The sequence below is a fragment of the Podarcis cretensis genome (genome assembly GCF_951804945.1).
Source record: "Podarcis cretensis genome assembly, chromosome: 1".
In the NCBI taxonomy this organism is placed as follows: domain Eukaryota; kingdom Metazoa; phylum Chordata; class Lepidosauria; order Squamata; family Lacertidae; genus Podarcis; species Podarcis cretensis.
In genome coordinates this window covers 32555842-32583684 of record NC_137170.1, presented here as the reverse complement: position 1 = coordinate 32583684, position 27843 = coordinate 32555842, and the positions used below count along the sequence as shown (strand labels likewise).

The 27843-nt window shown below is 45.3% G+C and overlaps 2 protein-coding genes across 2 annotated transcripts in view; one reads left to right on the top strand and one right to left on the bottom strand.

The window, feature by feature from the left end:
* The first annotated feature begins 107 nt into the window (after positions 1 to 107).
* On the top strand, positions 108 to 7161 carry NPC2 (NPC intracellular cholesterol transporter 2). The gene is made up of 4 exons (XM_079972956.1): positions 108 to 286; positions 4354 to 4461; positions 5531 to 5703; positions 6361 to 7161. Exons 1-4 carry the CDS (start codon positions 208 to 210, stop codon positions 6445 to 6447), a joined length of 447 nt encoding a protein of 148 aa, XP_079829082.1. The 5' UTR covers positions 108 to 207; the 3' UTR covers positions 6448 to 7161.
* An 820-nt stretch (positions 7162 to 7981) lies between these two features.
* Positions 7982 to 27843, bottom strand: part of LTBP2 (latent transforming growth factor beta binding protein 2) — a 130623-nt gene continuing 110761 nt past the window's right edge. The window contains exons 21-34 of the mRNA XM_079971817.1: positions 23597 to 23719; positions 22607 to 22732; positions 21561 to 21683; positions 21188 to 21319; positions 19759 to 19884; positions 18616 to 18759; positions 17700 to 17891; positions 17446 to 17529; positions 14705 to 14833; positions 14315 to 14455; positions 14059 to 14226; positions 11967 to 12242; positions 10612 to 10764; positions 7982 to 9200 (exon numbers count right to left, since the gene is read on the bottom strand). Coding sequence (XP_079827943.1) covers positions 9034 to 9200; positions 10612 to 10764; positions 11967 to 12242; positions 14059 to 14226; positions 14315 to 14455; positions 14705 to 14833; positions 17446 to 17529; positions 17700 to 17891; positions 18616 to 18759; positions 19759 to 19884; positions 21188 to 21319; positions 21561 to 21683; positions 22607 to 22732; positions 23597 to 23719 — 2084 coding nt within the window. The 3' untranslated portion in view covers positions 7982 to 9033. The remainder of the gene's footprint in view (positions 9201 to 10611; positions 10765 to 11966; positions 12243 to 14058; positions 14227 to 14314; positions 14456 to 14704; positions 14834 to 17445; positions 17530 to 17699; positions 17892 to 18615; positions 18760 to 19758; positions 19885 to 21187; positions 21320 to 21560; positions 21684 to 22606; positions 22733 to 23596; positions 23720 to 27843) is intronic.

Here is a 27843-nt window from a genome sequence, read left to right as displayed (position 1 = left end):
GCTGCCGCTTGGCGCCCCCAGGCAGCGGGCGGCGCGCGAGGCAGGCCCGTCCCCGTCAGGTGACGGCGCCTGGGCGGGCCCGGCCTGGGCTGCCTCTCACGTGACGCCGCCGCAGAGGCGCAGGCTCGTATTTTAGCCTCCGCTCCGCCGCCGGCCGGGAGAAGTTTCTTGGGGGCGGCGCGAGAGCAGACGGGACGAGACGAGACCATGCTGGCGCCGACGCTGCTCGTGCTCCTGGCCGCCGGCTCCGCGGTGCTGGCCGAGCCCCTCAAGTTCGTGGACTGCGGTGAGTCGCCCGACGGGTCCTTCCCCCGCCAAGGCGCTCTTGCCTTCCCTCCTGCCCCTTTAAAACGCGGCGTCTAACACTTCGATTGCGTTCCGGAGTGACTTGACAGGCTTGTCCGCGCCTCTGGGCGGCACTTCCTGCTTTGCAAAACATGCGCCCCGTCTTTCTGAAAAGACAGCCCTTCCGCAGCCTGGGACTCTCCAGAGAGGCGAGTTCGCCTCCGGCGGGTCGCACGCTGCTGCTGCTGCTGTTTTTGCATTGCATTCTCTGCCCGCCAAGCCGTGGGGAAGGTAGAGAGGTGGGTGTTGGTGGGACGTCCTGCTTCTGTCAGGTTAGACAGCTTTCACCAAGGAGCAGCGTTGCCATGTTCAGGAGGGCGGAAGTCTGGCAGCGCACTGTCTCGCCAGGGTGGTACATGCGCTGCTTTTCTCCTGCTTAGACTACTGCAATGCACTCTACGTGGGGCTACCTTTGAAGGTGACTTAAAAAACAACACCAGAATGCGGCAGCTGGATTGGTGACTGGGAGCGGCCATAGAGACCATTTAACACCGGTCCTAAAGGATCTTCACTGGTTCCCAGTACGTTTCTGAGCACAGTTCAAAGTGTTGATGCTGACCTTTAAAGCCCTAAACAGCCTTGGCCCTGTATACCTAAAGGAGCATCTCCACCCACATTATTCAGCCCAGACAGAGGGCTACCTCTGTGGGTCTTCTGATGGTTCTTTCACTGAGAGAAGTTTCAATGAACCAGGCAGAGGGCCTTCTTGGTAGTGGCACCTTCCCATCAGATGTCAAGGAAATAATTATCCGACTTTAAGAAGACATCTGAAGGCAGTCCTGTACCAGGAAGTTTTTAATGTTTGATGTTTTATTATGTTTTTATATGTGTTGGGAGCTGCCTAGAGTGGCTGGGGCAACTCACCATATGGGTAGCATATTAATAATAATAATAATAATAATAATCAGGGAGCCCAGTCTGGAGAAAAAGGGTGCTCTGTCAGAGGAAAACTTATCTCTCCCAACAGGTTTATATATCTGCTGCTGCTGCATTTTCCTCCTCCTACAACAGGAGCCCATCCCACACATTGCCTACTCTTTCCCTTCTTCCAGAAGGACAATTTCATGGGTGGTGCTGAGGGCTCCTTTGAGTCTGGAATGTTCCGCTTTTGATCATGTTCTGCATAACAATCAGCCCAGCCTACACATAGCTTTGGTCACGCAGACTGCTTGAAACAGTCTGTATACCATGACTTGTTGTGCCTGCTACAGGATCAGCTGCTCGAAGCCAGTGCCGGCTTCAGGAAGGTATGGAGAGGGGAGGGAATGACATATGTCAGAAGGCTAGCCAGTGTCACATGGAAGCTGAGTGGCATAGGCTGTTCCTTGTTTGAGGGCAAATAAAAATCCAGCTAGCAACCACCAGTTCCAGTTTGGCCCTCAGGAAATTTAGATGTGAAGGCTAGAACTGGGTTGCCCTCTTCTGTAACAGGTGTGGCCCTCCAGGTGGTGAATTACAACTCCCATGTTTGCTGGAGCTGATGTGAGTTGTAGTTCAGCAAAATCTGGAGGGCTGGTGGTCCTATAATGTGTGTGGGGGCTGATGTGGAAGAGGTGAAAGTAGCGGGGACAGGTGGTGGCCCAGGCTGTCCTCCATTAAATTACTTCTCCCCAGATGGTTTGCTCAGAGTGTTCTCAGTCAGAGTTAACATCTGCTGGGTGCTAAACAGCTGGGGAGAAGTCCTTTCAATGAGGAAAGTAGGAAGTTCAGGTCCCCTCCCCAATAAGTCCACAGTGCACTATTAATATTCCTCTCACTTCCCCACTTTGTAAGGAAACAGCAGGTGTGCCATCATATCTAGTTACAGCCTTAGACCACTGGTCAGCAACTAGTTTTACTAGAGGCTGCTTTGATAAGGCACTGTGGAGTGGTGGGCCGGGGAATATCACCTGGCAACGTAACGTGCCTTGTACTGAGGTAGAGCATCTCTCAGTATTGTCTTACACTGATCGACAGCAACTGTCCAGGATTTCAGACAGGAGTCTTTTCTCAGCCTTACCTGAGTATGCAGGAGATCAAGCCTGGCAAGAGCAGTGGCAGATGCTCTTACCACTGAACTATGGCCCTTCCCTCAGCAGGGACCAGCAGTTACTCCTGTTGCTGCTCTCTCCACACCCTTCAGCAGCTGGCAGTGGCTTGGGGCTGCTGATCCCGCAGCAAGCCCAAGAAGCCATGGCGCAGAGGTTGATGGCTGGGCTAAAAGGACACTTCTGCTCACACAGAAGCTTTATGGTTCTATTGAGGTTTGAAGGGTAACCACTTTGATGCTCTTGATGCAAAACTGGCAGTGTGGGAAGCAATAACGGAGCAAGAAGACACGCAAACCTTGTGTGGCTGCCAGTGCAGCCTTTCGGAGCTCTGCAAGGGTGCCTGGTGGCTTAGGAGTGACCCCAGATAAGTTTGTCAGATACCTTACCCCATAGACAAGCCCTAATTGGGAGGTAAACTATGTAGGTATACTGAGCAATTCAGTTCCCTTTGCGATGGGCTGTATGGGGTTTGAACTGAGTGGGGGCAGAGCTGCTGAGCTGCCCTCTCCCCCTCCACCTGTTGAATGTGAGTTCTGAGGATGTGGGAAGGTGGGGCAGGGCTGAGCCATTCTGGGGTCTTCTGGATCCTGAGCTGGTCTTGCTGTCATCTGATGGAGGGCATGGGGCTTGATCCAGACCTGATCGTCCTGCTCTCCCCACCACCACCCTCTTATGTGGCTGCCATGATGGTTCCACTTCTCCACGAAACCCCACTGGTGGTGAGTGGGATTAGGCTTGCTGCCTTTGGCTGCAGGTTTGCCTAAAATAATATAATGCAAATTCATGTGTGTTCACTGATTGAGAGCTGGAGCCTCCAACAACATACAGCAGATTGGCTCAGTTCATGTCTTTCATACTTTTTTAAAAACAAAATAAAGCTTTAAACATAGGTGCTAATTGGATTTTGTTCTATACAGTATTTATTTTGCTACTGTTGCCCGATCTTACTGTACCTCAAATTGGTCTGACCTTATATCTTCTGGGAAACATGAATCTTAACAGTATCAGAAGCCCTGCTAGAATGTATCTTAAATGTATCGGAAGAAAGTGGGTTTCCTCTACTGCTGCACAAAGCAATTGGAATGCAATCTGATATTTCCCAGTTTTACAGCATTCCCATGTTTTAATGCAGGATCAATATATAGGGCAGGGTTCACCTAACGAGCCCTGTCAGTGGAAGTCCTGTGCATGCACTTCTGGCTGCGCATTGGTGCGCAACCACTGAAATTGGCTTTTGCAGGTGGTGGTGGTTGGGAGAATCCCCCAGAATAGCACACTTTGTACCTAATACCACAGGAAATTATTTATGGGACTTTGCAATGTGCAAGTGGCTGCTTTCTTTTTCTGTTGGTTTCAGAGTTTATTTGAACAGTGCCATCATGTGCACATGTTCCTGGGGTTAGGCAGCATTGGACTCAATGAGATTAATTTCTGAGTTAACATGTATAGGATGGGATTATAAGGCTCCTGTCTAAAATGCACTTAACAGGCCATAAATCGAACTGAACTTTGTACAGTTTACTTGTGAGCAGACATACTGTTATTGAAACTATTCTATATTGCCTCATTCTTGGACAGGCAGGCTTTTCAGTTCATTAGCAATTTAAACTCAGATTCAGCAGTTTTATGAGACCACAACATCCTTCCACAGCTGCATGTGTATCTGAGGGAACTACATGAAACTGTTATGAAAGTTTGATGTTTCGCAAGTCATGTGAGGATAGAAGTCATTTTCCCAGGGCTGAGTCACACTTAAATGCTTTTTATGAGTATGTTGGGTCTTGTCAGTACTAACCACTGTGCAGAAGGGAGACACATTCACTGGTATTTATTCCATTTCATTCCTGAGTGTAAGTGTTTATGGGCTCTGGTATGATACTCCAAACCTGGACCCATGACAGCTATGCATAGTGTTGTATCCAAGATTACCATCCTGTATAGCGAGGACATTGAACTGATGACTCTGTTTCCCTCACAGGTTCCAAAGATGGAAGCATTGTGGAGGTCAATGTGAGTCCTTGCCCTACACAACCTTGTGTTCTCCACAAAGGAGAGGCTTACAGTGTCAATGTCACGTTTTCTAGCAGTAAGTATAGCCTGCTGATCTCTAGCTTCCTTGAGGCAGTGATAACTATGGCAGGGGTGGGGTATCTCTGGCCTGCAGGCCAAATTTGGCTTGAGTCCCAATTTGGTCCGCAAGGCTGTTCTCTCCACGTCACTCCCACTTTTTTCTGCCCAATACCTTAGATCATATGCTATGTCAGCTGTGGAGCAGGTAGAGGCACAATTGGATTTGCACAGCTGATCCCTGCAGAAAGAGGGCTGAAGGCCCAATGGGCAATGACTTGAGACCTGCAGGATTGGCAGTGTTGATCCCTGACACTTCCCAATTGCTGAACATGGGGTTGGTAAATGCCAAGCTGGGTCAGGTGCTTGTGAAGCCATGTGCAAGGGGCTTTGATGGATGGTTGGAACAGCCCACATGCCAATCATCTGATATCACATTGTTGACAGCTGGGTTGCCCTGCCTGCTGTCAGAGTTGGCCCACAAGGTTAGGATCTGATAACGATCTGGTGTGCCGAGTCAAAAAGGTTCCCCAGTCCTGATCTATGGGGCTGAAACCTTTTAAGAGTATTGTGTTCAGCATTCAAAATGAGGATGCTTCTGCTGTTTGGAGTGTCCCACATGGAAAACATTTCAGTGCAGGAAAAACTACACGTATATCTTGGTATGTAATAATCGCATGTAAAGTGAAATCCTGCTTGCTGCCTGTATACATTTGGAAAGTTGTAATTGGCTATGGCTTTTCAGCACACATACATGCTGCAGAAGAGAAATATATATAGCTAACTGCATGCACTTAGTCTTCATGTCTTTGTTTCCATTAATGGAAGTGTTTTTGTATAATCTCAGAGGTGGGAACTGAAGACTCTTAGCTGGTGAGGGTAGCCTCTTGTCCCCCTCTCCCCACTTGCCTTGCAGCAATTGGGAATGTCACAGGGCAGCTGAACGTCTGTAATGCACTGTAGTTTTGACATGAAACAGTGAGAGCACTTCCATTTGTTGTATGTGGTTCTGGGAGCCACCATTCCTAGCCCCAGTATAAAGCTCTCTACTTGGTTCTTGTTTTCTCAACCCGTTTCTTCACGTGCAGAGACTGTGAGCAACGGCAGCCAAGCTAAAGTATATGGAGAAATGCTTCACATGGACATCCCCTTCCCACTTGATCAGCCTGATGGGTGCAAGAGTGGAATCATTTGCCCTATCCAGAAGGACCACTCCTACAACTACCTGAACAAACTACCAGTGAAGAGCGAGTATCCATCTGTGAGTGTCTTACCAGGCTGATCCCAATACTTACAACTGCCTTTCATATCCCTTTAACACGTTAATGATATAAGGTGCTCACAGGAGGTGATGGAGCAACTCAGGTCATCATCATCTGGCTGCCCCTTGCCAAATCAGAGAGATAGCAGGATAGCAAGGGGCCAAGGAGGATGTTCACACAAGGCAATAAACCCAAGTTTGGATAATACCACTCCAGACTGCAGGGGTTAGGTTTGCCATGATGGAAAGTTCCCCCATGGGGGGGGGGGGGACACCCTTTTCATCCATACAGAAAATTAGCACATCAGGGCAAAGGCTCTACTAGAACCCTTTCCCTTACTATCTAGCTTTCTGTGTGCAGGGAAATGCTTTTGTATGAAGAAATGTTCAGTCACATGTCTGGGCCCTAACTGCAGCAATCTCTTTATTAATAGGCATAGTGTTCTGATTGTATATTGAGGGTCATATGGAAGAAAATGTACAGTATGTATTCTATAGCAGTAAAATTTATTCTCTGGGGTGGGGTTCCCAGAGTCCAGCATAGATGAGGAAAGGGTTTGAACCCATCTTAATCTGAGACTAGTCAGAGTGCATCATTTTTAAATAACATAAATCTGAATACCCTTCTCACTTCTTTTCTCTGTTTCCCCCCCACAGCTAAAACTTGTTGTCAAGTGGGAGCTGGTTGATGACGATGGACAGAACATGTTCTGTTGGAAGATTCCGGTCCAGATCTCCAGCTAAGGAAACCCAGCTTAGCTCCTAAGAACTTCATGGGGGAGGGAAAAGAGAGAATTGGGTATAGAGAGGAAACAAATGCTTTGCTATACAAGGCATTTCTTCTTTCAGTTCCTGTAGCATCTGTGCAACAATTACTCCTCTTTCCCCCAGAGCCAATTTAGGGATGCAGCAGGAGGTCAGTGGTCAGAATGAATCTATCCAAGAGAGACGGGGGCTTTCATAAGTTTTGCTGTAGCTCATGGCAAAGGTTCTTGTAACCATTGGTGGAAAAGATCTGTGGTGGGTCTTAACTGCTTGAAATAGAATGTGCATCATGAGAAAGACTTTCTGAAACAAAAGCGGGTCAGCAAACATCAAGATTATTGCTGTTTGTCAGTACTTCAGTGCCTCTCCTGGTCAGAAGCTGGCTGCAGGCTTCCATCTGCTTCCCACCCACCCCGCAAGTTCCCTGCCCCTTTACCGAAACTTTCCTTGGATCTGCAGTTATCATCTGGAGCCAGAAGATTGAGCAGTCACCTTCTGTGGCTGCTTGCTGCAGAAAAGGAAAACTTTCCTCTCAACAGATGCCAAACCAAATGGCATTTGGTCTCTGTGTAGAGATCATTTGTATTAACCATTTTGCACTATCTTGTAACTCGCCTAGAGTTGCTGGGGGAGATGCTCTCCAAACCCAGCCTCTTTTTATAACTTTCTTTTAATAAACACTTATAATGAAAATGCCTGCCTGTCTTGTTTAGGGGATGGCGATGCGTTTTCTGAATGGGAGCTAATTATGTCCTGCCATTGCACACCTGTCATTTTAAAGTGTTACATGGGCTGCTTTTAACTTGGTTGACTGAAAGAGATACATGCCTACTCAGATGAAGGCAATAAGATCAGTGGAGCTTACTCTCACAGTAAGATTACATCCTAACATTTTGCTCTCTACTATGTGAATTAAGTGCTGGAAGAATTTGCAGAGTTCTCTCTCTCTCTCTTGCGCAGTTAGTTTTTGTTTAGCTCTCTTCCTGGCCTTAATCATATGCTACTGAGAGAATGACATGTGTCATTTCAAGGACACTGCATATAGAGACTTCCCAGGTCTGCAAACAGTGTGGTTGGAAGGCCATGCTCCCAGCCAGTGCCTCTTTGTGCTGCACTAAGTGCAGTATGATTTTTAAGTGTCTTTTATTAACTTTTTTGTTTGCATAGAAATCCAGTTGTAACACAGTAAAATATAAAAGCAATAAAAATGCAATTAAAAATCAGTATTAATATTTAATTCAATGGATGTGGCCTGCTCACTTCGTATCTAGGAATGACAGAGCAGCTGTTCCAGCCATCTTCAGCCATGCCTGCGGACGACCTTAAAAAAACCCTGTGGACCAGATACCACTGTTTGGGAATGCCTGGCCTAAAATCCACAGTTTACAAACCAGCTCTTCTCTTTTACCCTACCCACTTGGCTTTTAGCTAACTCTGTGCAGCGTCTTCCGGTGCCAAGCTTGGGAAAGGATAAAGGCAGAAACATTCATGACCAGCTCCAGCCGAAAAGCTGTAAGGCACAATATAAAAACCATTTATTTTAACATCATGTTGAATTTTTCCCAATAGAAAATCACCACAAAGAAAACTTCTCAGAACTAAAGAGCTGTAGTCGTCCCTGTGCCCCCCCCCCCGAGCTAATACTCCAGCAGCCATAGGAAGTGTAGGGGTGGGTGCCCATGGTTTGGATGAATAAAGAGAGGCAGCATCCAATCTGTGCCAGACTATATAAATAGAATCCATACACGTTGAACATGACCACCCCTTTTTCCTGGCTCGGGTACAAAAGACTGTGTCCCTTTTCTTGCTGGGGGGGGGGCTTTGGGACAGGGTTAGACAGACTTGGACAGGAGAAGCCGCAATGTTTGTGACACCCGTGGACTGAAGAATGTTTTTCATTCCCTGTGGGAAATCTACAGAGTCCAAGCAGTACCTGTGTTGCTGGGGGTTGCTGCCCATTTAGCACACAGAGCTGGAAGAGTCCTGCGCCTTACTGTCCTTTTGCCAACTGTGACAGAGTAACTTGGGAATCCCACAGTAACGAGTATGAGTAAAATTGCATTGGAGTGGTTTTGCAGTAAGTTAAAAAAGACCCTACACAATGTGAACCCGTGGCGGGGTGAGAGGGAAGTGAATACTTGTCATATGGATAAGGCCTGTGAGAGTGATTCCTATGGCATGAAATTCTGCAGCTTCATAGTATGAACTGGAGGGCAAAATAGGTGAATGGGAATGAACATACTCATGACCCACGCAATGCCAAGGAGGCCAAGGATGTTGATAGAAATGAGGATGACAACCTATAAAACAGGACACGATGAAGCGACTGGGACCTGAGTGTTTGCACCACAGCTGAAGCAGGAAGCTTGGGCTGAGCGGGCCAGCAAGAGAGACGAAGCAACTCTGGAGCTTCTCACTGGCCTTTGTCCCTGTGAGTTGAGCCCAATGAGGTTTTTGTCCTTTGGGAAACAATCGACGGGTTTTTAAAGCTGTTTCTTTTCTGGCTGAGCAGACCTACAGTTCTCAAAGCAAATGTCCGTAGGGGTTCCATGGCTGCTTTGTGGGTCACGCGGCCTCTGCATTCTGAGCTGTCCCTGGCACGCAGCGGTGGGGCTCAGCTAAAGCTACGTAACCAGGCAAGCAGTTGCAGCGGTAGGAGCCTTCTGTGTTCTCGCAAGTGCTGCCTTCACACAGGGTCATAGAGGCATTTCCTTCCCTGCACTCATTAACATCTGATGGGGGAGAGAAAAACAGTTCATCCATTAGGCCCAGCAGTGCAGAAGTTCTCTCCTATTCTCTTTTGGTAGACTCCACAACAAGACCAGGCTTAAACGATATGCTGAGTGCATATAAAAACACCCACATTTGAGTCCCAGATTCTGTTCTACACATGTATTATTTGCATACAAGCATGGCCTCCTGTTGGGCCAGAGGGAGCTGGGAGGCAAATGCTGTGGGTGTAAGAGCCAATGGATAAAAAATGTTGAAAGCCAGAGTGGGCAATCTGTGGCCCTCCAGATGTTGGGCAGACCCCAAGTCCCACAAAGGACAGCCAGCATGGCCAGTGATGATCGGAGATGTAGCTGAACTATGACTTCCATTATACCTGGCCTTTGACCATGCTGGCTGTGGCTGATGGTAGCAAAGGCCATGGTTCAGTGTTTTGTATGTGTACTATCAGATTCTTATTCAAAACTATTAAAAAACAAGGGTATCTGGGCTGGTGCCTAAAGGGGGAAAACACACCAAAGTCCATAATTGGGCAACTTCTTTATTAAAAGGTAAAGGTAAAAGGACCCCTGACCATTAGGTCCAGTCGTGGCCGACTCTGGGGTTGCGGCGCTCATCTTGCTTTATTGGCCGAGGGAGCCAGTGTACAGCTTCCGGGTCATGTGGCCAGCATGACTAAGCCGCTTCTGGTGAAGCAGAGCAGCGCACGGAAACGCCGTTTACCTTCCTGCCAGAGCGCTACCTATTTATCTACTTGCACTTTGACGTGCTTTTGAACTGCTAGGTTGGCAGGAGCAGGGACCGAGCAACGGGAGCTCACTCCGTCGCGGGGATTTGAACCACCAACCTTCTGATCAGCAAGTCCTAGGCTCTGTGGTTTAACCCACAGCGACACCCGCGCCCCTAACTTCTTTAATAGGACAAAGCTAAAGTCTTGAAGATGTGGCATGTTTCAAATTATCCAGAATTCTTCATCAGACAAGATGTTACACCAGTTTGAGCATGGTTGGATGGGGAAAAACAATAAAATGGTTGTAAGTTGCTTTGGGTTGCCTTGGGCAAATAAAGCAACCAGCAAAATAAATAAATGGTTGGATGTTATAGCCATGAAGTCTGCTTATAGGTGCTGAGGTAGTAATCAGGTTGAAGAAGAAAAAATTGCCACTACCCCCATTTCTCTGAGAAAACAAAGCCCAGCTTGTAAGCCAGTTCTGCCCCAGAACACCTTAAAGAAAACAAGAAGTTCCTGGACAGGCAGGCTTTGCCCAAATGACTCATGTTTCTCTTTACTTCTGCTCTCCACTTGTCCAAGAACCTATGGTTTCATTTAAGGTGATTCCTGAAAATCAAAGGTTAGTCTTTCAGCTGCTACCGTATACCAGCTCTTCCTTTCTGTAAGGTCTGGCAACTTACCCACACAGGCCATGAGTATCAAGTCTAACTGGAAGCCATCAAAGCAGTCGCAGGTGTAGCCCTCCTGCACTCGCACACAGCGCCCGTTCTCACAACCATTCAGGATCCCACACTCCTCGGCTTGCAACCCTTCAAAGCTGCTGTAGCGTTGTCCTGAAGACACAAGGGAACAATAAGCCAGTATAGAGAGGGACTCTTAGTGTCTACCCAGAAGAAAGAGCATCAAGGGACACATGGTGAACGTATTAAAGACAAACGTGAGCCAGATAAAAGTTGTCATGGCTTGTGTAATCTTTGCTCTGGCCTATTTCCTTTCCCATTAACCTTGCTTTTAACTATAAATTAAATAAAACTTTCCCCTTTGTTTTAAACATTCGACTCCAACTAAACATCAGGAAGAACTTTCTGACAGTAAGAGCTGTTTGACGGTGGAATGAACTCCCTTGGGAAGTGGTGGACTCTCCTTCTTTGGAGGTTTTTAAAGCAGATGTTGGCTGGCCATCTGTCATGTATGGTCTAGTTGAGATTCCTGCATTGCAGAGGGTTGGACCAGATGACGCTCAAGGTCTCTTCCAACTCTACCATTCTATGATTCAGTATAACAACAAGTTTAAGAGCTAACAAAGAGGGTAGGTAAGGGGTCAAGCAAATAAGAGGGTTTCCCTCCCTCCTTTTGCCCTATCTGACCATCCGCCTCGACCTAACAACAGGGATCTGTGTGTGGAAGCAGATTTCCCCATTCACACCAGGTATAAATCTGCCATCCAAATGGAGATTTGAATGTGCTTCCAATTTACTGCTAGTGATATGCACACACATGCTGGTACCTCCTTACTTGGATTAGCACACCTGGCTCCAGGAAGACAGTTATTACAGGGCCTCTGCTTGAGATGTGAAGTGCCTGAGATGATCATACACAGATAGTGGCTTGAATAGGTGTCCCCAGATTTGGCTCCATGGAGCTAACTCCAGCTGAGAGGCAGATATTCAGCCCATAGCTGTCAACTTTTCCCTTTTCTTGCGAGGAATCCTATTCGGAATAAGGGAATTTCCCTTAAAAAAAAAGGGAAATGTTGACAGCTATGATTCAGCCCTCAAGACGATTTTACAGTTGGAAGGCTATGCACCCAGTCCTGGTTTCTCCCTAAGTTTTTTGGGCACCCAGTACATCTGTACATACGGCGCTTTGCTAATTACAGTAGTGGTATTTTGTGAATTCTCTGGGTAGAGATTAGCTCAAAGAATCTCTGAGATGAAATTGAGCAAATGTCTGCCTACAGTCTGCTAATGTATCTGTAGCATATCCCTGGGTATAAGACAAATTTTCTACCATTTTTATTTCTTTTAGCATTTACCAATTTGGCCAGGCACATAGCGAGGCTGAGTTTGTGCTGGGCGGAGCTGTGCTGCTTGCAGGGATGAATCACCGTCAAATCCATGACTCGGTTCTCTGTTTGAGAGGCTGATGTCAGGTGCTCCATACTCAAGACCCAACTGGTTGTAGTAGGGTTCTAAATCTGGCCTGTAGAGTCCATACTGATGGTCTTCCTGAGTTGGGCCATATTCATAGCCAGGCATTTCTCGGAGTTCAGCCTCACTTCTGGCAACATTGCACAGCTGAGCAAAATCCTCTGGAGGGAGACACAGAGAAAAGAGGCAGATAAACACACCACCATATCTCACCTGTCCAAGTATTGCGATAATCTCTGGAGGCTTTTCTCAAAGTCCCTCTACCTTTTGAGATGAGTCAAATGGTGATGGAGAACAGGGCCTTTTCTGGGGGTGGTGCCTTATTTACGGAATGCTCTTCCCAATGAGGTTTGCCCAGCTCTTTGGCTGGCCACTGTGAGAAGAGGATGCTGGACTATATGAGCCCTTGGCCTGATACCTAAGAACCTAAGAAGAGCCTCCTGTAACGACATTTTTATTTGCCCAGGCGATTTCAAAATGTTGTGTTTTTACATCTGATGGTCACTGTTTATTTTATACCAAGGCTGTTGCTGATAAGTGTTATGTTGAGTTTATTGTTACAATTCCTGTGCTAATCGCTGTAAGTCACTCCTAAAGTTTTATGACTGAAGAGTGAGTTACTAAGTCTTCGCAATCAACCAAATCAAGCACATTCCGGATGCTAGACAGTATACCTGGGTGCCCTTGTGCTTGGGTCCTGCTTGTGGGTTTCCGACTAGCATCTGGCTGGCCACTCTGAGAAGAGGATGCTAAACCAGATGGGCCATTGGTCTGATCCAGCAGGCTCTTCCTATGTTCTTATGCCGGACAGCACACAAAGGACCACAATCCCATTAGAGTGGGCTGGGGTTGACGTTAAAGTTTGGACTAGACAGAAATAGCTGCACCATATGCAAAAAGGGTATTGTGAGTCGTATAGGGATGTGCCTTTCTTTTTTGATTTTGGTGACTCTTGTTTATGATGGTCAAGCCGGAAAAAATATTATTTAGTACTTCTTGGATTTACCCATGAAAAGGTTTCTCATGGGTCCCAGGAGGAAGCTTCATTTTTTGGATTGAAAGCTCCTCCTGAGACAGCCCTGGTGAAGAAAACAGAGATCCCCATAGATATGAAACAAAGTCATATCTGTGAGGTCACAGTGTGTCTTTGATGTGGATTAGCTCAACAGATAAAGGTAAAGGTAAAGGGACCCCTGACCATTAAGTTCAGTCGTGACCGACTCTGGGGTTGCGGGAGCAGAAATAAACTCTCAGTTCCTCTGAGCCAATGCAGACTTCACCATTCTGGTGCCCTCCAGTGTTTTGGACTACACAGCTGTGCTTGCTAGGACTGATGGGAGTTGATATTGAAAACATCTGGAGGGCACCAGGTTGGTGAAGGCTGAGGCTGAGCTAGGTAAAGGGTAAAGGGACCCCTGACCATTAAGTTCAGTCGTGACCGACTCTGGGGTTGCGGCGCTCATCTTGCTTTATTGGCCAAGGGAGCCGGCGTACAGCTTCTGGGTCATGTGGCCAGCATGACTAAGCCGCTTCTGGTGAAGCAGAGCAGCGCACGGAAACGCCGTTTGCCTTCCCGCCGGAGCGCTACCTATTTATCTACTTGCACTTTGATGTGCTTTTGAACTGCTAGGTTGGCAGGAGCAGGGACCGAGCAACAGGAGCTCACCCCGTCGCGGGGATTCTGACCGCGACCTTCTGTTTGGCAAGTCCTAGGCTCTGTGGTTTAACCCACAGCGCCACCAGTAGATGTATTCATTATTAAACATTATTAACAATGTATTAATAATACATTCTTGGTAACATTGCTGATGATGACTCAAGTTCTTGGAGATACTGCGAAGGGTCAAGTCAGTGATGTGAATCCAATTGCTCATGTGTGGATTTGCCCAGTGGAAATCTTATCTGAAGTCTAGCCTTAGCTATTGAAAGACACCACCCCCCTCCTCCCCAAATCCCATGTGATTTGTGCCTTCTCACCAGAGGACCTGGGGGGGCAGAGTGCACAGTCCTGACTCCAGGCGTCTCCATAGCGGCAGCAGCATTCTGTGTACGTGGTTCGTTGGCCCAGCAGTGGCTCATTGCAGATGTAGTTGGAGACACTCTGCCAGCAGATGTCTAAGTGAATGTCAAGTTCATCCTCATCATCTGCCAGTGAAAGAAACAGAAAAGCCATTGGAGCTACAAAACCTGCTTTTAAGAGACCATTTTGCACTGTAGTCAGAACTGCACTCACCTGCGCTGTTGGAAACGTTGACACAACGGTTGTGGGTCGCATCCAGCACGAGGGGAAGGCTACAGAAGCAATGATAGGAACCAGCCGTGTTGAGACACTTGCCGTTTGCACAGGCATCTTTGTTTTCACACTCATCTAGATCTGCAGCCACAGAAGTTGAGCAGAAAAGTTTACATCAGTAAGACGGACCTCTTTGACCCAGAAATAGATTCCCCCCCTCCCTTGATCAGGTGTGCACAGAATTTCAGGGTGTACCTTACTTACTCCATGTGATGCTTAAAATAAAGACGGGGGGGGGGGAGACACAGGATGGGACCATTCCCTACAATTGTGTGGGCAATTCTACAAAGCACAGAAAATATATCAAGCAGCTAGAAAGAGCCTTCTCACCAATACATTCAAGCTTGCTGGAGTCATAGATAAAACCGGCGCGGCAGAAGCAGGCATAGCCTGGCGCTACGTTCACACAGTGACCATTACGGCAGACCTCGTGGCCAAACATTTTACACTCATCAGCATCTAGTGGGAGAGAGAGGTTTAATCAGACCTAGAAACCAAACAGTTAAGACCAATGGGGACCCTAACCTATTTATTCTCAAGGGTGGTGCTTTTCAAGCTATCTATCTTCAGGGAACTGACTTGCTATTGAACACCTGCCTGTTTTAGAGGATTCTGGGGTGCATTCATTTAATGTGTGCTGCTGTGTTGGTCAGGCCTGTTGTGCCTCATCATAGCTGTGAGTGACTTTTAGAACACGTTCACCCTTTGTTCAGTCATTATTTTTACAGGGGATCTCTTTGACACTGTTATCAAATCATGTTGTTGTTTAGTCGTTTAGTCGTGTCCGACTCTTCGTGACTTCATCAAATCATAGTTCTTCTGTATTCCCCCCACTCCATAATTCTTATTTTTCTTTCCAGACTGCAAAAAACACCAAAGTTTTGGGGAAAGAATGGAACAACACCACAATCAACTAGAGATGTTGATCACCTTAGCGCTAACTCTCCCCTGTTTTTTAAGAGGTGTGTATTTTGACATGCACAGAGACACAATAGGTAGGCTGTGCAGCCAACACCCCCCTTCACGGTCACCATTTCTACTGGTACCATTTTATCAGCAGGTTTCTTCTTTTTCTTTTTTTAAAAAAGAACATGTTAATGACTTTTCATCTTTGTTTTCAAAATGTTGAAATATTTGTGCTTAAATGAAAAGGTACACAGAGAAAAGTGTCATACCCTCCCACCCCACAGTGTGGAAAACCTACTCCCAATTCTATATGTAGCATATAGTGAAGAGCAACTCCTGTTCCCATAATAAAGTTAATGGAAGAAATGACCACATTCAAAAATGATTATTCAGGCTGAAAAACTTTTCTAGATGGCAAGTATCAACCATGAGTTTTCAATTCTCAGTTCAATACTACTACTAAATCCTGCTGCAGGAAAGATTCTATGTTTTTAAACCTTACTCCTATTAAACTGAAGGTTTATTATATTTGGTGCTATTTTTCCAGAAAAAGAGGTTCTGGAACTCACCATGAACACCTCCCTCGTTTTCTTAGAATGGCACCTGAGAGGTGCTGGAAATATGTTCCAGTGAGTTCCATTATATTCATACAAGTGAGTAAACTATTCATTTTTTGAAACATAAACCACCTCTGTATGTTTAATGCAGAAGGTATGAAAAGCAAGAGAGGCGACTGTAGTCCTCCCTTCTACTTAATTCCTTCATACTCTGATAAATTCTAAGACTTGCACAAATGAAAGCAGACCATTTTATGAGCACTTACAGCAAAATGTTATCTTTAAACTCAGTTCACCTCCCGGGTCCTTTCCTAAGGCCCCATTAAGAACTCTATAGAGACTGCCTTGGTCAGTCTGAGGGGCTGCCAGATTTTATTTTCTGGCCTGATCTCTAACTACCTGACAATTTGTAGTTCACAGTCTTATTCTGTATAGAGCTATCCCCAGATTTATTGGTGATGTTTCCTACTAATCTTTCTTTCTCACAGACTGTCACAAGTAAGATTACAAAAGTTTTAGAGGGTATTGCAGATCTGTTGATTTAGGTTTTTCTCAGTTTCTCATTTTTCCAATCATAAGTTCAGTTCACAGCATTTCAGCATCAGTTTGTGTTATTTTTTGGGGGGGAGGGGGAGTCTTCATGAAAACACACACACATGTTTGCAAGCAGTTTTCCCTAATACAGTGCATTTACCTATGTTATTGTCACATACACATTTTCCCCCTAATATACACATTCTTGTATTCATTTTTTGGTTGAAGAACTGCATCAATATATTTGGAGAAGTGTGAAATTTGAAGGGTAGCTGTGTTTCTGTTCACATATTGGTTTGTGAAATGCGAATATGTGAAGGTTGTATTAACAAGGGAACAAACAAACAAAAAACACCCCATCCTTAGGCCAGATTGTATCTGTCTTCTCCCCAATTCCATGACTAATTGCAGCTTGCAGAAGGCAGCGGTATGTGGGGGGAGGCTGTCCCAGCACTGCAGGCCCCCACCAGCTGCTTTTAAGTCAAGATAAATAATGGTTCAGTTTTTAAGTCAAGATAAAAATGGTTCAGAGTTCTGATTACAGATCTCCCACTCTGAAAGTACATTTGGCAAGGCATCCCATGTGAAGATTGTCTGCGTCCCTGCGGAGATGAAGTAGTCAAAACTTTGGGTCATATCTTTTTCGAATGCAATGTTCATAGAGAGGAATGTAACAGCAACCTTGCCCCCTTCTGAGGAACATCCTGGAAGTTTTCTGGAATGGCATCCAGAATATTTCTTGGCTAATGCAAGCAAGTTAATGACAGAGTTAGTGGTCAAGTTCCTCTTCTCTGCTCAAAGGTCTCATAAGATGGTGCTCTCATTTTAATTGCAATCTGTATCTCAGGTTTTATCGATGTATCATATTGTATTTTAAATATGGCTATGTTTTATTGGTCATGTTTTTACTCTGTTTTGTTTTAACAGGTCTAAGACTGTACAATAAATGATTGATTGATTGATTGATTGATTGATTGATTGACTGTCTGAGTGATTGATTGAGATCTTCCACATCACATCTAACTGTGACCTTCAGATGCTTAGTGGAACGGGTAGAAAAAGAGAAAAGGGTACCTGTGTAAGATGTCTGTCCAAAAATCAGCGTCCCTTCCACAGGGATATATCCTTTCCCACTAGGGCAAATGTCAGTATATTCCACTGGCAAAAACAGGGGAAGAAACAAGAAGTTCAGCGGGATAGGGAGAGAGAGAGGGAAAAACCACACATAAAGTGTGTGCAGCACACAACTTGGACATGGCAAGCCATGGTGACCTCTCTCTTTGACTGGATCTGGCAGAGAAGAAAACACCACAGAGCAAATGTCTCACCTGAGCCAATGACAGGGCATGGATGTGTCTCACAATTGTCTCCCCAGGCTGCTCCTTCTGTGCAGCAGCATTCTTCCTTAGTGGTGTTATTGGCCAAGACACTGTCACATAGTGGGATGTCACCAATATGATAGTAGCACTCCTTCCTCTCTGAGCTTCTGGGATGCAAAGATACAGGCCTTCCAGGACCTCCTAAGTTTAGAGAGAAAATGTAGGGGTTTTCTTTTTGTTATCACCCACTGATAATGTGGGTGTCTTCATTAGAGCTCTAGGAAGGCTCCTGGAGTACTGTATCCATTGATAACAAGCATCTGGCAGAGCATGTCATTCTCAGGATTTTACCATATAAGTAATGCTAGAATGCAAGCTATTTTAAAGAAAAGAAAGTTGCAAACAGCAGCACAGCCACCACCTCTGCAGTACAGCTGCCCTCTCCCTGATACATTATGTGGGAACGGGACATCTGCTGGTGTCAGACTGGGGATTATAAAAGTCTCAGTAAGAATAAAATTTAGGGCATGCATTTGGAGTCATGCAGAAAAGCCTTAAGAACTCAAGTTTCAGTTTACTATCCTTACACTTATCAAAAGATTTTGAGCTATGCCTTTTCACATAGGAATTGCTGCATCCTTGATTGGACAAGATGATGACTGGTGGAACTATGTTCAGAAGTGATGTCATCATGTGCATAATAAATTGTTTTGTGACTCGGTTAGATCAAAAGTCTCTTTGAGCTTGTCTGATCAGCAGATCATACTGTTCACAGGGATTATGCAAGATACTCAAATCTAAAGGTAAAGAACCTACTGCAGGGCTTCCTTTTATACAAACCCATAAAATGAATTCATGGTTCTTCTTACTAGAACAGTGTCTTGGATTCTGTCTTGCATTGCCCTGCCCAGCAAGTAACTCTCACCCATGTCTGCTCGGGGGCGGCATTCGCCTGTTTCCGTGTCATAGTCCTCGTGGTCACTGGAACACAGGCACAGAAAAGCACCTTCCACATTCTCACAAAGTGCTGTCCCACAGACGGCAACCATCATCTCACATTCGTTCACATCTGCAAGACACAAAATCTTATAAGTGCATTAAGAAGCCATACATCTGCCCCAAAGCCTTCCGATTTGCCATTCCTTCTCTTCACAACTAACCCTTGAAAATAAAATAAACAAACTGGGCAGAGCTGACCCAAGACATTTTGCTACCTGAGGCAGAGCAGAAAATGCTCCCCCACGGTCAAGGTGTACAGTACCCAAAGCCAATCGAACTATTTTGGCATTTGAGGAAGAAAACTCCACAAGCAACCCTCCTCATCCATGGCAGTAGAAGCACAAAAACAAGGCTGCAGTCTTAACCTCAGTTACTCAGGTGTATGCCCCAATGAATTCCATAGGGCCTACTTCCAAGTAGACACGATTAGGACTGCACTTTTATAAATTAATTTGCAGCCCTTTCCTAACACCCAGTACCAGCTTTTGCCTAATGGTAGGACCAGCCCTGAAATGTAGCCCCTCATTTAATGGGTTTCTCATTTCTCACCATGTTCATTCATTTACAGATGTGTGATGGCAGCTGTACTATGCTTTAAACCAGGGATTGCAACTTTACTTTGTCAAGTTTGGGCTCCAAGTGCAAATACATGTACAAGCCACTTCTGGGTACAAAGCAAATGGAAAGAGGCAGTTTCAGGGGGGGAAGCATGGAGAGGGGAATGATTAGACCCCCTCCCCATCCTCTGCTCTTTTGCATCCCCTTGCTTTATACATAACACATGGGTTGTGCCATCATCACTTCTTGTTACACCTTTAGAAAAGGAACTGATGAGTCTTGGAGATTCATCTGGGGCTACTTTTGCCTGCAGTCCTATCCCTCCAGTATAAGGGCCTAATCACAGAAGACTTTTTATTACTAGGGATTATGAGGGGCTGGATTTTCATGAGGGCAGAATTTATGACAATGAGAGCAGAAGCATGAACAGATCTTGGTCCCGTATTTTGGAGAGCTGTCAGCATCTAGAAGAAAGAAGTAACATGGAACTAGAATGCTGAGTGACTCTTACCAACGCAGTCAAGGCCTGAAGGTGAGTTTTCATAGCCACGGTCACACAGACAATGGAACGAGCTGTCTGTGTTGACGCAGAACCCATGACTGCCACACAGAGTCTCGTTGGCACACTCATCAATATCTGTAGGGAAGAAGGACAGATGAATCAGCACAGAGTCTATTTTCATAGCAAGCCCATCCCCACTTGTGTATCACAATCATAGGCTAGCAATCTCCCATCTTTCGCAATAGGGACATCTCTAGCTCCTCAGTTGACCAGAAGTTTACGCAAGAATAGGAAGTAATTCAATGAACTATTTTGAACTTCATTGCAACACCATCTGAGGGTGTTCAGAAAACAAAGCAAGCTGACATGTAGAAGAAGGAAGATGTCAAGAGGAATGGGCTGTTTTATGGGGTAAGGAATTTGATGAAGGAAGAATGTGGAAAAATGAATGAGGAAAGAAAGGGAGTATAAGCAGAATTTGGTTAACAAAAACAAATTTAAAACACTGCGCTGTAAATAAGTACAGGCGAGCTTCAGATGGTTTCAGAGTATGCAAGAAGGATGTGACTGTGTCACTGATGTTGGGCACAGCCAGGTCAAAGTAAACAGGTTGTCTGATGGTGCAAAGGTGCTCAACTAACTGCACTTAACCTTTTTTACTTGCAGAGCAGCAAGGAGGTTTTCGGACTTCTCCACCATAAATGCATCTCAGAAACAGATTAACATTGGGTTTGTGGTTTTTTCCTATGCAGATCACACACACCTATGTGATAATTCCATACCGGACATTAAAAGAAACATTTTGGTGACTGGCAAGAATCACAGTATTAGCTAGAGATGGCATTGCACTAAGGAGAAGCCCTGAAGTCATGACACTAGTAACACCTGTTACTGGGACGGGCAGAAAATAATCATGGTATTAGCCAAGGAAACAATATGTATCTACATTTTGACACTCCCAAAATGTTAAGGAACTGGAGCTTATCTTTAAGGCATCGAAACAGTGTTGTCTCCAGCAGATCATTTCCCCTTTCACAACTACTATAGGAACCAAGTCCGATATTTACACTGCCCCCAGCCCCTGGTTATTTGATCTAGTTTGCAACAGACAGGTAAAGAGAGAGATGGGTTGGCCAATAAATCCTGGCAGGCTATATTTTATTAAAGGCTCCCAGTACTGAAATGCTTATCTGGTGCATACAGCTCCTTAACAATCTTCCTAATAGGGAAAGAAAAAAGGTGGTTTCTCTTATTGCATTCAAAAAAGGGAGATGCCTAGGCTTAACGAGAGCACAATAAGGCAGAAAGAGGCAGAAGCTTTTGCCTTCATGTTGGTCGTGACTTTCCTCTCCTTTCCTTCATCAGCTGAAGTCCTCCATTACAGAGGCTCTTTCTTGTCTTTTGAATGCCCCAGAGTTTCTACAGACATGGAACCCACCAATGCATTCGCCAAATGATGTGCGATGGAAGCCAGCTGGACATCCCATAATGCAGTGATATGAGCCCAAGGTGTTCTGGCATTCCCATGTGCCACACACGGCATCCCCGTATTCTTCACACTCATCCACATCTGTAATCCAAGGGAAAGCATTTCAAAGTAAGTAGTCAGAAAGACAAACATAATAAGGGAATATACACACCCAAAGCCAAATGGAGTCTTGGCAACAATGTACAACACCACTTCTATGACTACAGTGGTTGATGTGCAAGACAAGAGCCTCTAGCATTTAATGACTGCTATTTGCATTGAATATCACACTAGTTGGCCCTATTCTGTAGACATTTCTCCTCCTTTAGAGTTCACTTCTTACCTATACAATCATCAGTCTCCTGGGAATGTTTGAAGCCAGTTTGACACAAGCAGCTGTAAGATCCTTCTGTATTGAGACACTGGCCACGCAAACACCTGGACTGGTCTGCACATTCATCTACATCTGGAGAAGGGAATATAAGATGACATAAAAAAGCACAGCATAAATTTGGCAACTTCAAACAAACAATCTTGAAAGAGGGCAGAAGACCAAGGACAGAAGCAGAAAGGGTTGAAAATGAGTGATGGGCAAGTTCAAATGAATTTGAGTTGAATTTGAAGTGGGCCCAAATTAACTTGTTGAGATTGGGGCTTGGGCCAAATTTGAAGTGGGCCCTGATGCCCTTTCACAGCCGCAGCATTCCAAACCAGCAACCACCCCTGCCCCAAATTCACCCTTGCAAGTGAGGACCGTAGAAGAGAGGCCACATGACAGGAGGTGCATCCACTGACTCTTGGAAGCACCATATTCCTTGGATCTAGGGACATTCCTGAACAGTATCCTGAGAGGGTCTAGGCCTTAAGCCAGAGTGAGTGGCGGGTAGCAGGGAGATCGCAGCGAGTTATCTCGCTCTGCTGGAACCCTCGGCGCCCCACTCGTCCGTGGTTTTTTTTTGGGGGGGGGGTGGAGTCCTCACACTCTCCCCTCAGCCCGATCCAGCTCTGAAACAGTTGCCGCTAAGCGGACAACACAGAATCCGCTGCCATTCCAATAGGAAGCAAACAGGAAGTGGATCTAGGGACATTCCTGAACAGTGTCATGAGAGGGTCTAGGCCTTAAGCCTGAAGCTTCCAGTTCCACGAAGCTTCTAAGCCACCATCATCTCTCACCAGGTTAATGGAGGGCTAGCAGTGTGGGTTGGTGATGCTGAATCAAGCTACTTATGAACTGGGCCTGGATATTGAAGGGAACTTGGACCAATTTGGAAGGAGCAAGTGGAAGAGAGACCCTTGGGTTTTCCCGCATGATCTCCCATCACTATTGGCATGAAGGGTCCAAGAGGACAGAGGAGCAGACCAAAGCCATTCTAGCATCTAGGATCTTACCTTGACAGCTGACTCCGCCACCAGCATTTGAAAAGCCAAGAGCGCAAATGCAGAAATAGGATCCATGGCTGTTCAGGCATTCGCCATTGGGGCTGCAGATGCCACTGTCCAGGCACTCATTCAGATCTACAGGAGAGCAAAGACAGTTACAGACAACTCGCTGACAAATAGGAATACTCAGTAGCAGCTGCTACTGAGTATTCCTATTTGTCAGCCCTTATACATAGCCTTATAGAAAGGACAGCTCTTTCAAGTCCAGCAGCAACGCTCGCTGCATCCTGATGCTTATGCTAGCCACGGATCTTTTGTTTCTGGAAGGGACATTGTTCTATAGGAGCTTGTAAGAGTTTCCACAAGGGAAAATGCAACTTGGGCATGTTTTGCTTGATTGTATGGAAATGACTTTATTTAAGAGGCACTTGAATTAAGAAAGAATACAGAAGGAAATGAAGAAGAACACAGAATGAGAACAGGGCCCGGGTGGTGGGCTCACAATACAAATGAACAGTCAAATGAGGGGGGAAAAAGAGGAAGTGGGTAAGGAAAGGGGAAGATCCACTGAATCCAAACATCTTAGTTAATTGTCACAGGCATGTGAAAATAGCTACGCCTTTGAGGCATTTCTTAAAGAGTTGGGAATGGGAAGGAACTGGACAATGTGAAGATCTGAAGATTTCTCCATGTGATATAGATGGGGACAGGTGCTTATCTTGACAAATGCTCATTTATTCTCTCAATTTTTTTGTTGCCAACATGAACACTCTCCCAACCACTGGCTTGGAGTACCTTTAGCCTATGATATTCAAGCTGGTGTGGCAATTTCTTGCTGAACCCTAGGAGGCTGGCTTGCACCAGGGCCACATGGTCTGGAATGGGAAGCCCCAAAATATACTGTTTGTGTTTTCCTTCTTCCCTTTCCTGAGCTAATGGCGAAGACATGGCTCAATGGGAGACGAATGGACAGATCCATTGGGGAAGAATCTGTCATACCTTCGCAGATGCTTCCATTGAAGAGCTCAAATCCAGTCCGGCAATGGCAGCTGTAGGAGCCTAGTGTGTTTAAGCACTCGCCTCCCAGGCAGTGAGTGTTTGCGTCTTCACATTCATTAATATCTGTCCAAGCAAAGGAAGACATGATTAATGGTAGAGAACAATTTGAAGCCATTATGGGAAGCTGCAACACTTAAACAAGGAGGGGAGGAACACAGCATATAGAAAAATTGGTCCCACGTAGAGAAATTATGCAAGCCTAAGCTCTTTTTAAAACAAAACAAAAAAGCAAAGAAGAGATATTTACAGAGCACCTATGTGCAAGCTGTTGCAGAGGTAATTTATGTTAGTCAAACCTCAGCTCAATTCTTAGGAAGGTAACAAACACACATTTCTTTCTCTGTGCAATTATCTCTACACAGTTGTCTTTGACCCATATTCTGATGAGTGATATTCTTCTCTAGGTCAGTCTAATCTTTGAAGGAATTCTCCAGCATATCTCTCCCCCAGCTGCCTCGGTGTCAGTCACAGGGGAAGGCAAACACAATCTTAGTCCAATAAAAGAATAGAATGTGCAGTACTTTGACTTCCTCAAGGAACTGGACCTCCCCCGCACCCCCATGTGTGCGCCGACCAATCCATCAACTAATTAAACAGACTCGCTTCCTTTCCTTACTTAAGGGCCATTACATGCATTCAGAAGAGATGTTCACAGCTCTCCAATGAGTGTTCCTGTGTGATACAACAAAAGGTTTTTGCAGTTGTAGTGTTATTTGTAGATGTCCTCTTAAACCATCTTAAGGTGTGTACATCTAAAAGAATGTAACTTTGCAAAGTAACACCAAGAAATTATCACACTCGTACCCAGGACCGTTTCTTAAGTGCACATCAATTTAGGTAGTCACATCAAAAGATTTCCCCCTATAAACGTATCTCATATATAAAAAGACTCCCACACAATCAATTACCAGCTGGAGAGAAATGGCAAAATTATACATCTGTTTATTACAGTCACAACAATGTCTTTTATGCATAACTCCTGAAGCTTTTACTCCCTATTGTAGAACTTAAGAGCTAGAATTAGGATAGATATTAGCAGCCCTCCAGACTTCTTTTTTATTGTGTTCATTTGTTCCCATGAGGGTATACTGTTCGTGCCTGCAAAAGTTTTGCAGCATGTCCTGCAACTTGCTGCTGAAATCCTGTAACTTTTTATACCACAAATGTTCTGGGTCCTTTTCTGTCCCCCCTCTGTTGTACTTTAGTGCAAGAGTGCCCCTCCAGGTGACAATAATGTCATAACATTGGGGAAGCACCACAGAACAATTAATATAGTGTGTGGACAGTCCAAAATACACCCACTCCTAATACACTATTGTTGCATCAAGGACATGTTGCTGAAAACACCCTTTAAAAAAGCAGTCTTGAGGGGCCCAGTGATATTATTTGTAGGACCCTGAAATTTCAAGAGGAAATTATTTTCCAGGAAGTAGGAACTGAAGCTGTATATAGAAACACGCTGAACATATATCTCTGGCACATTGCTAGGAAACAGCAGAAATTACAGAATGATAGCAGGCATGTGTTCCCTCTTCCCTTGCTCCATAGCCCCCAACACCTGCACCCTTATAAATCAGGGGCCCCCTTTGCAGGGGGAGAAAATGCTAGCAAAATGCACTTCTCCATTTCAGCATGTCGCAGCACACAAGGGTCCTGTGAACTGGTCAGCACACTAGAGGAAAAACAGCTTCAGTTCTTTTTGATAACGCAACCCATCTCACTGATGTCCCGCCTCTCTTCTTGGTTTCTTGTTCATTTTATTCTGTGGCCATTCCTAATACGAAGTGGCAACAAAGCCAGGTTTGCTACCAAGGGTGCACCCAGGAGACCACTGCAGACAGTTCTTACTCTTGATGAATGCACTTGTGACGCAACTGCTTCCAACGTGCGTTTGTCTCATTCACATATCATCTTTTGTAAAGGTGTATTCCCATAATTGAACAAAACACAAGCCTAGAAATGTGATCTCAAGATCTGTAGCTCAGTGGCACAACACGTTTTATGCGCAGAAGGTCTTTGGTTCAATTCCTTGCATCTCCAGATAAGGGCTGGGGAAAGCTCCTGCCTGAAACCTTGTGACCAGTGAGGGCTCATCTACACTTCTGCTTGTCCCACTGGAAAACCTGATCTTTACTGCTGAATCACAGCAAACATCAATCAGGTTTTCTGACCCAGGCCTGGAGGAGCCTGGGTCTCTCTCACTTTCTGTTTTCTGTCTCTTTGTGTTCTGTTCCGTATGCTGTAGTGTTAAGTTCTTATAAGTCTCTTATAAGGTCTTATAAGTTTGTAAGTTTTATTGGTTTTTTGCTGCAACCGGTTTCTTATGGACTGCGCCAACCCTAACTGTATGGGAGTTTTGACCATTTATGCTTATTTGCCTTCAGTACAGTCATACCTCGGGTTGAAGTAGCTTCGGGTTGAGCATTTTCGGGTTGTGCTCTGCGGCGACCCAGAAGTAACGGAATGTGTTCTTTCTGGGTTTCGCTGCTCGCGCATGCGCAGATGCTCAAAATGATGTCACGCGCATGCGCAGAAGCGGAGAAATGCGACCCGTGCACTTGCAGATGCGGGTTGCGTTGGCTTCAGGATGCGAACGGGGCTCCGGAACGGATCCCGTTCGCATCCAGAGGTACCACTGTACCAGAAAAAGCTCTGCTGGATGAAGTACAATTACCTCTGGTCTATTTTTTTTAGGAACTCTGCTATGTGTTTAAGTTTTTTCCTCCTCCTTTCTGCGCAACAAGACATTTGCTCCAATTCAGGGGTAAAGAGCAGGTTTTCCTAGGAAAATTGGGGACAAATGGAAAACCTCTCAGACCTGAGCTTTCTAAGCATGAAACCGAGCTAGCTGGACCAATGGTCTGACTCCCATGGACCTATAATGTGTCAAGTAAAGGTAAAGGTAAAGCGACCCCACCATTAGGTCCAGTCGTGGCCGACTCTGGGGTTGCAGCACTCATCTCATTTTATTGGCCAAGGGAGCCAGCGTACAGCTTCCGGGTCATGTGGCCAGCATGACTAAGCCGCTTCTGGCGCATGAAAATGCTGTTTACCTTCCCGTCAGAGCGGTACCTATTTATCTACTTGCACTTTGTGCTTTTGAACTGTTAGGTTGGCAGGAGCTGGGACCGAGCAACGGGAGCTCACCCCATTGCAGGGATTCGAACTGCCAACCTACTAATCAGCAAGCCTTAGGCTCTGTGGTTTAACCCACAGCACCACCTGCGTCCCAATGTGTGAAGTAGCCTGCTGTAAAATTTTACAGTAGAGTTTTCAGAACATGAGAAGAGCCTGCTGGATCAGGCCAATGGCCCATCTGGTCCAGCACCCTGTTCTCACAGTGGCCAACCAGGTGCCTGTGCAAACAGGACCCAAGCGCTCTCTTCCCGAGGATTCCAGCAAATGGTATTTGGAAGCATTTCTGCCTCCAGCTGTGAACCACAGTTATGCAGGTCTGCTAGATATGTCCTTATATAGCACACTCATCAACAACTGCAAAAGATTCTAGAGAAGACAAATGTAGTCATCCAAGTAGGAATCCTGTTTATCCAAACTGTAGATTATTCAAATATTTTTGATGCCCTTGGACCATCTGGAGAACAAAATATATCATCGCATGGACCCTGTTCTTGTAAACATGTGAGTTCCTAATTTTGAGTTATGTTGATTTTGTTGAAGCTATGTCCTTCGGTTTCAGCGTGAATCATGGGTGTGTGATTTGTTATTTACAGTACTTACATAGTGTCCAGGTTTGTACTTTATGCTTTTGACATGTGCAAGACAGATGTCTGCTTTATCAGTTTTTGGAAGATCGTAAGAGAAGCAAAAAGAACAGCAAGGGGGAAAAGACAGTTGGACTTGCTTCTTTTATAATACTTGCTTTCCCATTGTTCTGAATCTTCCCTGTTTTAGCCCTATTCCAGGGAGGTGGTGGTGGGGTTTCAGGTGGAACTTTTGTTACTTTTAATTGCGCAACTACCGTTATCCCAGCCCCACCTTAAGAGGAGACTTTTATTTATGTATGTTTATATTTTCCACATCTCCTTTACAAAATTAATTGTTCAAGATAGCTCACAACAATAAAAAGCAATTGATCTTTGCTAATTCATTTTTATTTATTTTTTGCTAGTAGCAAATTTATTTCAACTGGCCTATTTAACCAGATAAAAGTTTACCTGTACTGTATT

Coding starts and splice junctions, on each gene's coding strand:
- NPC2 (XM_079972956.1), top strand. CDS start 208: ATGCTGGCGCCGACGCTGCTCGTGCTCCTGGCCGCCGGCTCCGCGGTG. Junction 287..4,353: donor CCTCAAGTTCGTGGACTGCG/GTGAGTCGCCCG, acceptor TTTCCCTCACAG/GTTCCAAAGATGGAAGCATT. Junction 4,462..5,530: donor CAATGTCACGTTTTCTAGCA/GTAAGTATAGCC, acceptor CTTCACGTGCAG/AGACTGTGAGCAACGGCAGC.